The sequence below is a fragment of the Hyperoodon ampullatus genome, assembly GCF_949752795.1.
Source record: "Hyperoodon ampullatus genome assembly, chromosome: 9".
NCBI classification, from domain to species: Eukaryota; Metazoa; Chordata; class Mammalia; order Artiodactyla; family Ziphiidae; genus Hyperoodon; species Hyperoodon ampullatus.
Window position 1 is genome coordinate 41,681,524 of NC_136922.1, and position 14,345 is coordinate 41,695,868.

The 14,345-nt window shown below is 37.0% G+C and overlaps 1 protein-coding gene across 6 annotated transcripts in view; it reads left to right on the plus strand.

Moving 5' to 3' along the window:
* DGKB (diacylglycerol kinase beta) overlaps positions 1 to 10,835 on the plus strand; it is a gene marked incomplete at both ends in the record, with an annotated part of 651,556 nt that extends 640,721 nt beyond the window's left edge. For all 6 annotated transcript variants that reach the window (XM_079711689.1, XM_079711690.1, XM_079711693.1 and 3 more), the window contains one exon: positions 10,728 to 10,835. In XM_079711689.1, coding sequence (XP_079567815.1) covers positions 10,728 to 10,835 — 108 coding nt within the window. The remainder of the gene's footprint in view (positions 1 to 10,727) is intronic.
* Positions 10,836 to 14,345: the final 3,510 nt, after the last annotated feature.

The following is a 14,345-nucleotide window of genomic DNA, read 5'->3' on the forward strand; positions in this document are numbered from 1 at the left end:
CATTGTCATTTGTTTCTAGGTATTTTTTGAATTCCTCTTTGATTTCTTCAGTGATCTCTTGGTTATTTAGTAGCGTATTGTTTGACCTCCATGTGTTTGCATTTTTTACAGATTTTTTTCCTGTAATTGATATCTAGTCTCATAGTGTTGTGCTCAGAAAAGATACTTGATATGATTTCAGTTTTCTTAAATATACCAAGGCTTGATTTGTGACCGAAGATATGGTCTATCCTGGAGAATGTTCAATGAGCACTTGAGAAGAATGTGTATTCTGTTGTTTTTGGATGGAATGTTCTATAAATATCTATTAGATCTATCTGGTCTATTGTGTCATTTAAAGCTTGTTTTTCCTTATTTATTTTCATATTGGAGGATCTGTCCATTGGTGAAAGTGGGGTGTTAAGGTCCCCTATTATGATTGTGTTACTGTCAATTTCCCCTATTATGGCTGTTAGCATTTGCCTTATATATTGAGGTTCTCCTATGTTGGGTGCATAAATATTTACAATTCTTCTCTTTTTTTCTTGGATTGATCCCTTGATCACTATGTAGTGTCCTTCTTTGTCTCTTGTAATAATCTTTATTTTAAAGTCTGTTTTATCTGATATGAGAATTGCTACTTTAGCTTTCTTTTGATTTCCATTTGCATGGTCTCTGTTTTTCCATCCCCTCACATTCAATCTGTGTGTGTCTCTAGGTCTGAAGTGTGTCTCTTGTAGACAGCATATAGACAGGTCTTGTTTTTGTATCTATTCAACCAGTCTGTGTCCTTTGGTTGGAGCATTTAATCCATTTACATTTAAGGTAATTATGATGTTTATGTTCCTATTACCATTTTCTTTACTGTTTGGGATTGTTATAGTAGGTCTTTTCCTTCTCTTGTGTTTCCTTCCTAGAGAAGTTCCTTTAGTGTTTATTGTGATGTTGGTTTGGTGGTGCTGAGTTCTCTTAACTTTTGCTTGTCTGTAAAGGTTTTAATTTCTCCATTGAATCTGAATGAGATCCTTGCTGGATAGAGTAATGTTTGTTGTAGGTTTTTCCATTTTATTACTTTAAATATGTTCTGCCACTCCCTTCTGGCTTGCAGAGTTTCTGCTGAAAGGTCAGCTGTTATGGGGATTCCCTTCTGTGTTATTTGCTGCTTCTCCTTTGGTGCTTTTAATATTTTTTCTGTGTATTTAATTTTTGATAGTTTGATTCATATGTGTCTTGGCGTGTTTCCCCTTGGATTTATCCTGTATGGGACTCTGCACTTCCTGGTCTTGATTGACTGTTTCCTTTCCCATGTTAGGGAAATTTTCAACTTAAAGCTCTTCAAATATTTTCTCAGACCCTTTCTTTCTCTCTCCTTCTTCTGGGACTCCTATTATTCAAATGTTGGTGCATTTAATTTTGTCCCAGAAGTCTCTGAGACTGTCCTCAATTCTTTTCATTCTTTTTTCTTTATTCTGCTCTGAGGTAGTTATTTCCAGTATTTTACCTTCCAGGTCACTTATCCGTTCTTCTGCCTCAGTTATTCTGCTATTGATTCCTTCTAGAGAATACTTAATTTCATTTATTGTGTTCTTCATCATTGTTTGTTTGCTCTTTAGTTCTTCTAGGTCCTTGTTAAATGTTTCTTGTATTTTCTCCATTTTATTTCCAAGATTATGGATCATCTTTACTATCATTACTCTGAGTTCTTTTTCAGGTAGACTGCCTATTTCCTCTTCATTTGTTTGATCTGGTGGGTTTTTACCTTGCTCCTTCATCTGCTGCATATTTCTCTGTCTTCTCATTTTGTTTAACTTACTGTGTTTGGGGTCCCTTTTCTCAGGCTGCATGTTCGTAGTTCCTGTTGTTTTTGGTGTCTGCCCCTTGTGGGTGAGGTTGGTTCAGTGGGTTGTGTAGGCTTCCTGGTGGAGGGGACTGGTGCCTGTGCTCTGGTGGGTGGGGCTGGATCTTATCTTTCTGGTGGGCAGGACCACGTCAGGTGGTGTGTTAGGGGTTTCTGTGAAGTTATTATGATTTTAGTCAGCCTCTTTGCTAATGGGTGCGGTTGTGTTCCTGTCTTGCTAGTTGTTTGGTATGGGGTGTCCAGCACTGGAGTTTTCTGGCTGTTGGGTGGAGCTGGGTATTAGCGCTGAGACAGAGCTCTCTGGGAGAGCTCTCACAGATTGATATTACATGGGGATGGGAGTTCTCTGGTGGTCCAGTGTCCTGAACTTGGCTCTCCCACATCAGAGGCTCTGGCCTGACAGCAAGCCGGAGCACCAAGACCCTGTCAGCCACACAGCTCAGAAGAAAAGGGAGAGCAAAAGAAAGAAAAAAAAATTAACTTTAAAAAGGGAAAAAAAATTTTAATAGAAAATAATAATAATTTAAAAAAAGAGAGCCACAAAACCAATAAAGAAATCCAGCAATGATAACAAGTGCTAAACACTAAACTAAGATAAACATAAAAATCAGAAATAAGTCAGTCGCAGACAGCAAACCCCAAGTCTACAGTTGCTCCCACAGTCCACCGCCACAATTTTGAGATGATTCGTTGTCTATTCAGGTATTCCACAGATGCAGGGTACATCAAGTTGATTGTAGGGGTTTAATCCACTGCTCCTGAGGCTGCTGGGAGAGATTTCCCTTTCTCTTCTTTGTTCGCACAGCTCCTGGGGTTCAACTTTGGTTTTGGCCCCACCTCTGCATGTATGTCACCCTTAGGCATCTGTTCCCCACCCAGACAGGAGGGGGTTAAAGCAGCGGCTGATTAGGGGGCTCTTGGTCATTCAGACCAGTGGGAGGGAAGGGTACGGTAGTCATAATTGGAATGCAAGGCCAGCCTGTGGTGGCAGAGGCCGGTGTGACGTTGCAACAGCCTCAGGTGTGCCCTGTGTTCTCCCGGGGATGTTGTCCCTGGATCATGGGACCCAGGCAGTGGCAGGCTGCAGAGGCTCCCGGGGTGGGAGGTGGTGTGGATAGTGACCTGTGCTTGCACACAGGCTTCTTGGTGGCTGCAGTAGCAGCGTTAGCGTTTCATGCCCATCTCTGGGGTCCGAGCTGATAGCTGCAGCTCGTGCCTGTCTGTGAAGCTTGTTTAGGCAGTGCTCTGAATCCCCTCTCCTCATGCACCCCTGAACAATGGTCTCTTGCCTCTTAGGCAGTTCCAGACATTTTCCTGGATTCCCTCCCAGCTAGCTGTGGCGCACTAGCCCCCTTTAGTCTGTGTTCACGCAGCCAACCCCAGTCCTCTTCCTAGGATCTGACCTCCGAAGCCTGAGCCTCAGCTCCAAGCCCCCACCTGCCCTGGTGGGTGAGCAGACAAGCATCTCAGGCTGGTGAGTGCTGGTCGGCACTGATCCTCTGTGCAGAAATATCTCAGCTTTGCCCTCTGCACCCCTGTTGCTGCGTTGTCCTCCATGGCTCCACAGCTTCCCCCAGTCTCCACCGGTGAAGGGGCTTCCTAGTGTGTGGAAATTTTTCCTCCTTCACAGCTCCCTCCCAGAGGTTCAGGTCCCATCCCTATTCTTTTGTCTCTGTTTTTTCTTTTTTCTTTTGCCCTACCCAGGTATGTGGGTATTTTCTTGCCTTTTGGGAAGTCTGAGGTCTTCTGCCAGCATTTAGTAGGTGTTCTGTAGGAGTTGTTCTACATGTAGATGTATTTTTGATGTATTTGTGGGGAGGATGGTGATCTCCACGTCTTACTCCTTTGCCATCTTGAAGGTCCCCTCATTGTTAATTTTTTTAACATTCGTATCAAAATAATATGTGCACATTAAAAAAACCAGAATGTATAGTGTTCCAAGAAAAATGGCTAGCTTCTCTCCCATCATTTCTGTGTTACCAGGTCCACTCTTTGATTCTTTGGCTGTCTCTTCTGATTGTTTACTGTATGTCTGTAAACAATCTGCTTTGCTGTAATTTTTTTGACTTAATAGTTTTAGGTATATTCTACTTAATTTATGCTATAGAAAGTGGTTTTTAATACTCTTACATTACTCCATTTAACTCTTACTAATAGTTAATATGTACTGAGTGATTTTTATGTGCCAGGTAACATTCTAAGCATTTTGTGCACATTGATTCATTTAGTACTTACAAGAAACCAATGAAATGGACACTATATTAAAGTCTCTATAGTATTTTTTTAATGGAACTTTATTTTATGTATTTATTTTTGGCTGCATCGGGTCTTTGCTGCTGCACGTGGGCTTTAGTTGTGGTGAGCGGGGGCTACTCTTCATTGTGGTGCATGAACTTCTCATTTTAGTGGCTTCTCTTGTTGCAGAGCATAGGCTGTAGGCACGCAGGCTTCAGTAGTTGTGGCACGTGGGCTCAGTATTTGTGGCTCATGGGCTCTAGAGCACAGGCTCAGAAGTTGTGGCACACGGGCTTAGTTGCTCCATGGCATGTGGGATCTTCCCGGGCCAGGGCTTGAACCCCTGTCCCCTGCATTGGCAGGCGGATTCTTAACCACTGTGCCATCAGGGAAGCCCAAAGTCTCTACAGTATTGATGAGGGAAATGAATTATAGTCATCTGCCCAAAGTCTCCAGATAGGAAGTGGTGGACCCTGGCAGTCTGATTTTTAACCAGTATGCTGTTCTGCTTCTGAAGAAAAATTTTATTTAAATCAATATAAAACATGTAATGATTGAGATTATGAAAATGTTGTCAACTGTAGAACCAAGTACTGTCACACAATTACATTTTCTTTCCTATAAAGCTTTTATAATCTCTTTTTTCTTTGTAAAGTCATCATTATAATAATTCTCATTTTTTTAAAACTACATGGTATCAATTAATCTATTATCCCCACTCCCTTCTTTATATGGCAGAAGCCCTTCCCTGCAGGTTTCTTGCTAGGTTTCTTGCAGATCTCTCATCCTGGGTCTCAGTTGGATACTCTTTTTGTTGTTATTCTTGTTTTTAATAAACTTAATTTTTACAGCACTTTTAGGTTCGCCATAAAATTGAGACGAAGGTACAGAGTTTCCCATATACCTCCCACCACCCGACACACATAGCCTCCCCACTAGCAGAATTCCCCACTGAAATGGTATCTTTGATATAATCAATGAACCTACATTGACACATCATAATCATCCAAAGTCCATAGTTTTCACTAGGGTTCACTCTTGGTGTTGTTCATTCTATGGGCTTGGACAAATGTATAATGTCTTGTATCCATCATTATAACATCCTAAAGAATATTTTCACTGCCCTAAAAATCCTCTGTGCTTCATCTATTCATCACTCTCCTCCATAAACCCTGGCAACCACTTATCTTTTTACTGTCCTCGTAGTTTTCCCTTCTCTAGAATGTCATATAATTGGAATCATACAGGATGTAGCCTTCTCACATTGATGTCTTTCACTTAATAATATGCATTTAAGTTTACTCCATGTCTTTTCATGGCTTGATAGGTCATTTCTTTTTAGCACTGAATAATATTCCTTTGTCTGGATATACCACAGTTTATATATCCATTCACCTACTGAAGGGCCTCTTGGTTGCTTCCAATTTTTGGCAGTTATGAAAAAAGCTGCTGCAGACATCTGTGTACAGGTTTTTGTACAGACATATGTTTTCAACTTTTTTGGTTAAATCCCAAGAGTGCAAACACTGGATCATATGATAAGAGTATATTTAGTTTTGTAAGAAACCTCCATACTGTCTTCCAAAGTGGCTGTGCCATTTTGCATTCCCAGCACCTATGTATGGGAGTTCCTGTTGCTCCACATCCTCACCAGCATTTGGTGTTGTCAATGTGACCCTCTGTTTTTTTAATCTTTCTTGGCTCACGCATCTGTTCTGCTGGAGAACACACTCAAAAATGTTTCAAAGGACATGTAAATGGTAAACTCTCTAGATCCTTTTATGAATGAAAGTATCTTCATTGTACCCTTGCATTTAATCAATCCATTGACTAAGTATAGAATTCTAAGATAAAATTAACTTTTCTTCTGGGGTTTGAAGGTTTTTCTCCATTTTCTTCTACCACTCATGTTTTTGAGAAGCTTAACGCCATGCTGATTTTTATTTTTCTGTAAGTGACCTGTTTTTCCTCTCAGAGGGCACTTAGAATCTTCTTTATCTCACTGTGCTTTGAAATTTCAAAATAATATGTTATTTGAGCTGGGCAGGACAGGGGTCAAAGTTTGAGGGAAGGTTCTCCAAAGCACTAATTGACACAAAAGTGCAGAGGTGGGAATTAACAAGGAGTGCTTGGGAGATTTGAGAGTCAGCTTTCAAAACCCAGCTCTTGCACTTACCAACTTGAGTGGTGTAGTGCAAGTTACAGAACCTAAGTTTCTGTCCTGTATTGTAAAATAAGGGTGTTGGCACCTACCTCCCAGGGTTGTTGAGAGGGTAAAATTAGATAATATAGAAAAAAAAATTATGAAAAAAATATTCTTTTGATATTAGGTATGAGAATTCCTTAAAGATAGAATAGATCCACCTTTATTCCGATCTTATCAGGATGCTTTGATAAGCACTTGCTTCGGTAGATGTGTCATTCAGGGACTGGGTGTTAAGTAGGGTGTTTCTATCACATGAGGAAGAAAAATAACTACTCTTCACAATGGAGAGTATTAGGAATAGTTGATGCTGAGAGACAGGGAGCTAGGAAAGAAAATAGCAATGAGCTGGACCAAATACTGCTTGGAGAATGAGTTCAGGAAGACCTTCTAGTCTTCCTCAATTTTAGTTAGACTAAAAGTCTTCAGAGAGAACACAAAAGTCTAGTGGGACTAGACACTGTTCACCGTGTACTGTAAGATATAAACCTCTCTTCTTTCCCTTTTAGGACATCATTTTTCAATTCTATGTTCTTCGATAATATTACTTTTATGGGAGTAGACTTTTGTCAAGAGCAACTCAAAGAGCTGGATGAAACAGGTAGCCTGTGACTAATGTGTGTAAAGCACTTAGCATAATACTCAGCACACAGTAAAAGCCAAATCTTGTTATTTTTATTCTTGTTATTATTGGTCATATTACAGTTATGAGGTGGAGCTGTCTCTCACACCATGCAACCCTGACAATGTCATAGAAACAAGAAAACTGTGCCTTATAATCCTTCATCTGGTTTCTATGTGTGAATTTTTATTTCATATTGAATAATTATAAAACTGAAACTGAAATCAATTTTTTTCTGTTTATATTTTTAGATGTGTCCAATTTGAAGTAGGAAGATAGAAGTAGAAAGAGTCATGAGACTTTTGCTGCTGTTGTTTTCCAAAGGAATAGATGATAAGTAGAAATGAAGAGTTCTTAATAGAACATCATTCTAATTCTGACAATATCTATCTTGCATTTTTAGCAATGCTCTTTGACCTTCGTACAGCCATTCCAGCTCCTAGGATCCCCATCACCATTGCTTATGAGTGTCCACAATTACCTCTCAATTATAATCTCAGGTTCTATTCCAAACTAAACAGTCTTGCAAACTGCCTTGCCCATAGCTGGTGCTCCATAAATATTTGATGTATTGAGAAACAACTAAGAAGTAACTACCTGACTCTTAAAAAAAATGGAAACACTCAAAGAGAACCTAATGTTTGGTTCATGTTTTCAGATTGCTGAGGCTTAATATAATAAAATCTTCGGGGGATAAAATCTGCTCCATACTCCGTATTGTTTTTCTTGTAGATAACAGGTTCTCAAAAAAAGTAGTAATAAAAGTATAAGGATGTGGAGTTGAAACAGGCATCTGAGTCATTATCCCATGCCTGGTGAGGCACCCTTAACCAGGTTCCCCCAACACGGGCCATCTGAACCTAAATTACACTTAAGTCTCTACAGCTTTCTGAAACCTCACCTGGACTTTCTGTGACTACAGTACCAACAGTTCACCTGGACTGGAATTTTTCTCATCCTTAATGGAGTAGTTTTTGCTCTGCTCAAATATACAAAGACCTATAATTATCTGATGACATAATATATGCAAAGAGCCTGGATACATACTAGACATCTCATGAGTGCGAGTTTCCTCCATGTAATCTCCCCTAAGAGGAAAACAGCCAATTGTTTCTCATTTTTATGAATAACAGACAGAAAGATGTAGATTGCATTTTGTATGGAAATAATGTTAAATTAAAGAAAGAGTTGTGTACCTTGACCATGGGAGTGCTTAAACAACCAAGAAAATAGATTACAGATAATTTTAAAAATAGGACCATTATCCTGCTTTGAAACTATAACCTAGAATTCAAATTAGTCGGTAGTATGGATTAAGGGTCCCACTGTGTCAGGAGCACTGAATGAGATACTGTGCTATTTTTCAAAGGAATAACAACATGTGGTTTCTTTTAAAAGGGATTGTTAATAAAAAGATAGCTATGATCAAACAAAATCCAAATAACTTTAAAAATACAAAGGGCAAACAAAATCTCATACACAATAAGTTGCGGTATTTTGGCTATGCTTTGTCATAAATTGATGCTAATCTTTTGTGACTAGAATGATATATTTCTTCCAACATCTTTTTTTTTTTTTTTTTTTTTGCGGTACGCGGGCCTCTCACTGTTGAGGCCTCTCCCGTTGCGGAGCACAGGCTCCGGACGCGCAGGCTCAGCGGCCATGGCTCACGGGCCCAGCCGCTCAGCGGCATGTGGGATCCTCCCGGACCGGGGCACGAACCCGTGTCCCCTGCATCGGCAGGCGGACTCTCAACCACTGCGCCACCAGGGAAGCCCGAACATCTTAACAACAATAATATGTTAATAATGATCTTGTTTTCCAAAAGGCTCTAATGTTATCATACTCTCTAAAGGATTTAGCCCAGCAACTGTGAATCAGAAATCTTTATTTTTTTACCTTAGCTACTTACGTTCTGTTTGAATCTAAGGTCATGACATAAGTAATATACGTTCACTGCCTCATCAGGTACTCATTTTAAACTAACATTTTTGTATAAAAAGTTTCATTTTTATTTTCAGCATTAAAAAAAAATAGTGCCTTTCTGCTTAGCCTTGTATTTCAGCATCTATAACACTATTGAACATGCTTGTTAAATTTCTCTTTCTTACTTGACTATAGTTTACTGGGGGTAGAGATTGTGCTTTGTCTGTTTATTAGAGGTTCATGGTACAGTGTCTGAGGCATAGTAGGGGCTTGATACATTTTGTGAAATGAATAAATGAGTGAATGATGGTGTATTAGGTTTTATACTCTAGAGGAGTATAAAATCAATGGCATAAGGTAGGGCGTAATCTAAAAGTGAATTATTAGGAGAGAAAATCTGGTAGAGATCTTTTTCAATCTACATAGATAGGTGCATTCTAGCATCTTAACTATCTGGCTATTGATTCCCCAATTCATAAGATAAGAAAAATAAAATAAAATGAAATCAGATATCCAGAGAGTTTGAGGCTGGTTTAGCCTGGTGGCCTTTTACAGGTGCAATTTATTTTTACAGTACAAAGAACACTGAGTCTTCCCAGAATAACCTGATTCCAACAGAGTTAAATAAAGAGTTGTTCATTTATCCTGATTTTTAACATAGTTCTGTCTTTCTAGACTGTGAAGTAAATCTCCATTTCCCAACAGCCCCAGTGCTGATTTTAATGATCCTGTCCACGTGACATCCACTTTTTTTTTGTTTCATTGCTATTAGTCAATGACAAGTGAAGGATATTCATTTTAACTTGAAAATGTCAGCTATGCACTTTAAGAGATATATTTTTGCAGCTTTTAATGAGGTAATGTTTCTTTTTGAAAGAAATACTCATCTCTGATGCGGGTGCTGTGCCGGTGACAACTGATATTTAATAAGCGATGGTTCTTATATTAGTCGCAGTTCTCTAAAGAAAATGTCTCAGATTGCTTTTGAAAAACTCTTAGCGTCACTAGCCCAAAGGCAAGATGTGACCTTTTTATTACATAATGAGAATCATTTATTATCTTACAATGTATCTTAAAGTCACAGACAAAATGCCACTTTGATAATTGCTTTCAATTAGCTTTGAGCATAGCATATATTCATAAAATGTCTTCTCTAATTTAGGCTTGAATTAGAGAAAATTGCAGACATAATCTACTTTAAGGTTGTCTCATTTAAGGTGATTCGTAGTTTTATTTCAAAGAAATCAAAAAGAGTAGCTTTAGAACAGTCTCTCAGAATGTTTTAAGCAGGCTTTTCAATATTTGATTCTATTCTATTACCAATTAATTAACAAATTAGAAAGCTAGTTCATCATTTCTGACCTTTTATGCACGTTAACTTTTGACTTTCATCCGTAATGATTGTTTTGAAATTAAGCCTTGCAGTTCATATTGAAAGAGAGAAACAATCTGATTAGCAGAGTAAATAAGGCTTGCCTTGATATCAGGTACATCTTGATGTTGGGCTATAACTGGGATTCTGAATACTATAATGGTGCAGTCTTTCCTATCTTAAGTAAATAATACATAACTAATGGTCAATAAATTATACTAGATAATCATGTGGCATGAACAAGGAATTTGGGGGTGTTATTACAAGTGAGGTTAGAAGTAATATGATATTTAAAATGTAATTTCAATTAAATTTAATTTCTTGGTGTCACCCTGAGCATTGGAATATAGTTTAAATACATACCTTATCTTCCTTAAAAATATTTTTGAAATAATAGAAACTCTGAAAATACATTTTACACTTGTGTTGTTTCAGTAATTCAGGGGATATTATTAACCTTAAGAGAGATTCTCAGAAATTGGTGTTGTATCTGGAAATTACTCTACCCTCTTTCTCTTTTTTTTTTCCTTAGATAAAAATTATGCACAAGAACCAAGCCCCGATGCTGATGGGCCCTCCTCCAAAAACCGGGTTGTTCTGCTCCCTCATCAAAAGAACAAGAAACCTAAGCAAGGAATAATCCTGTATCTTTTCATTCTTAGAGATTTAATTAGCATAATTGGGCCATGGAACACTTATGCTGGAAATCGTTGAACAATTTCAAGTCTCCTGCTCATGCAAAATCATGGAATTGGTTTAACAGTTTTTGTTACTGAGCTAATGTAAAATCCAGCTATTAGAAAATTTAATGTCTCAGTTTTTATAAGCATCTTTGCATGAAGAAAGCAGAAGTTTACATGAAGTGATACTGCCTATTTTTGTTGCATGCATTCCCATAAATTTTTTTGTCTCCTACCCATTCCTTCTTCAATTTCCATTTACTAACCTGTAAAAAAAAATCTGTGCAACAAAAAAAGGAAATATCACGGGAAATGTGATTCCAGTTATTAATAAGCACTACTTAATAATGCTACAATAATCATAATTGCAGATTGCTATACTTTTTCCTTTAGAATCAAACAGTATATCAATGATCTTTGAGTTGAGGAGAAGCTTTTAATTGAAAGGTTTTGTTAAATAGTTGTCTACTTGCTGTATCTAAGTAGTTTTTCTTCGACATCTTGATGCTTCTGAGTGGAATTTAAGATACCAGGTATAAAGTATTCTTGTGCTAAAAAGTAGGAAGTGGTTTTTAGTTTGTTTAGTTTTGTTTTTAATTCCAGACATAAGTGAAAACATGTTACTTGGCAGTAAAGTGTGTTAACATGGCAAGCCTTATTCCCTTCTGCATGTGAATTTAGAAGAAAATTCTTAATCACAACAGTAACCAAATAGATGTTCGAAACTATGTGCCTAATAAACTGTGTTTCCCACCAAAGATTCAGAAAAAGATGCTTCGAGAGAAATGGGTTAATGCATAATTAATTAAGCACTGTGGAGAAAATCTGTGGTTCTAATGTGCAATTTTGTGATGACTAAAACTCTGGAAGAGAGTGAATTACCCATTAATTATAATTAAAATTCTCACTTTTCACAGACAGTAAGCCATACAACACAATCAAAGCTCAATGGCTGATTTCTTGCTTTTTTGGTCATTTATAAGTATAGACGTCTGTAATTTTTAATGGATCAGTTAAGTACACTCTAGAAAGTAAATGATTGTATCAGTTCCTTTCTAGTATAAATTGATACCTGTAATAATATTGAGCTCATTGAAGCTAATCATGCATGCATTTGCATCCTCCCCCTCACCTACTCTACTCCCATCTCTGTGACATTTCAAATATTTATTTGGAAATAGCGGCCTAGATTGTTGTTAAAGTATTTCATGGCCTGGGTGGATTCTCTGATTGTTTGAAGAAATTATGGAATAGTATTTTTAAGTGTTTCATTAAGCCTATGATATAAAATGAAATGCTATTCTGAGCAGATTTGGTATTGTTCATTCATATTGACCTGCATCTTATCATTGTATGTTTTATGTTTTCAAACATGCCATAAGGAAAACAAGTGCTTGAAGTGCATGATTTATTAGTTTCTCTCTCCACTCTGCATTAAAGTACTAATGATTTATCAGTTCTATTTTCCTATTGATTCATTCACCTTTGAATTACAAATAACATTTAGTGATTCTGTTGAACATAATCCTGAGCATGGATTTATGGATTTCAAGTGAAATTGCTATAATTTTTGTTCTTTGATTTGAAGACTCAACTGAATGCTGTTATATAAAATAGCTACCCTCAAGCATTGTGCTATAATGGAAGATTATGTATAAAGCGTATTCTTTTAGTGTTCCAGGAACATTGGATGGTAAATATCAATCAACAATAAGTTTAATTGCTTTGAAAATAAAATCTTTTGAATAAATTAAGACATAATTTAACATTCTCAGGAAAATTATCATTACAATTGCAAATGTAGCACAGCAATCACTTGCCCTTGTATAACAAAAAAAAAAAAGTTATTTGGCAGAGCTGTAATCAAGACCAGAAGAAATCTCAAAGCAGTAACAAATGCATTACTGATGTAATGTTACATAACACACACATTGATTTTGTGTATCTATGGTTACAGGTAATAAATATTTTCACATAAATTGACAAAATTTTCTACAATGGGCAGGCAGGCTTTGTGTCAAAAACATATTCTGAAGCCACAAATTACTTTATGTTCAGTACAACATACAGTTATTTCTTGGCTACCTTTTATAGTATATAGTTTGAAGGCAGCAACAGTTTGTGAATCATTTTTAACAATCTGTGCAATGAAAAGCTGTTGAATAGACAGTGGGATGAGAGAAATCAAACAACCGGCCTATAAGACTTCAATAGTTGAAATAATGGGATGCAGCTTTACTTCATTGTAGCTATATTATAATTAGTGATAATCGTAGTTACATTTTCAGTCAGTAGGATTCATTGGTACCAATAATAAATGTTCAAATAGGAATCAAATTTTACTTTTCCCAACTCATTTTCTAAAGATACTGATGAGCTTGCCCTTCGAGTACACTACTCCTGGGGTTTGGAAAGTAGTTTTTAAAAACCTACTTTGATGGTTTTGAAATCAGAGAAGGTGTTCTCCCCATTTTTATGACAGCTTCAAGTGAAGGATATATACTTTAAGAAAAACTCTAAACTGAAAGCTCCATGGTATATAGGAATATTAAATAATGTTAGCTTTGTAAGATGGAAAATTTTCTTACGTGTGTGTGGGTGAGTGTTTGCGTTGTTGAGTCAACCTCTTTTAAATACAGTAGATATAGTTGTACAAAGTTTTAAGTGGATGAAGCTCTTGAGTAAAAATTAAACTGGGATCGCAGGGGTCAGAGGAAAAGGGGAAAAGAGATATGCACTTTGCTAAACATTGCCATACACTGAGGAGATAAATAGAGATTCCAGAATAAACCTGGATATCTATGCTTCTAACAGGAAAGGAGATGTCTGTGTAGATCCAGGAATTTTAAAGGACATAAATATATTTCTCCACTTACATGTGTATACCATGTGTATCTGATGCTAAGAGTGCTGGTCAATTTATTGTGGCAGGAGAACATATCTGGAAGAAAGTGAAGAAAACAGAATTTTAAAAGTTTTTATTTTTTAAACGGTTTATGTGATTATAGCCAGAATAAAGCAAAAGACTCAGATATTTAGTGTATTCTACTGCAGGGGGAAATTTAAATCCAATGAGAATTAATGAATGTCATATTTTTTTTGCATTTTGTTCTTTTGTCCTTGTTCAGGAGGATGGGAAATAACTGCAGTTTTCAAGGAAGAATCTGTTTTGAATCTCAGACTGTATTCTACTTGAATAAGACGAAACTTATGACCCCATTCCTTTTTGTGTCAAAGTTAGTTTGTTTTTAATTGGTTATAAAAAGGACAGTGTACCTTTCTTGGCACATATTAGCCCAAAGAGCGATTCAAATACACTACGTATGTTCTAATTAAAATATTAAGCCCTTGTAATATATGTTGAGGATGTAAAATTTAAATAAATAAATAAACAGAAACTTGCAGAAGAACTTTTATTTTGTGAAATGCAGAAATCACCCGTTAAATCTCTCAAAGTGCATTCTATTTAA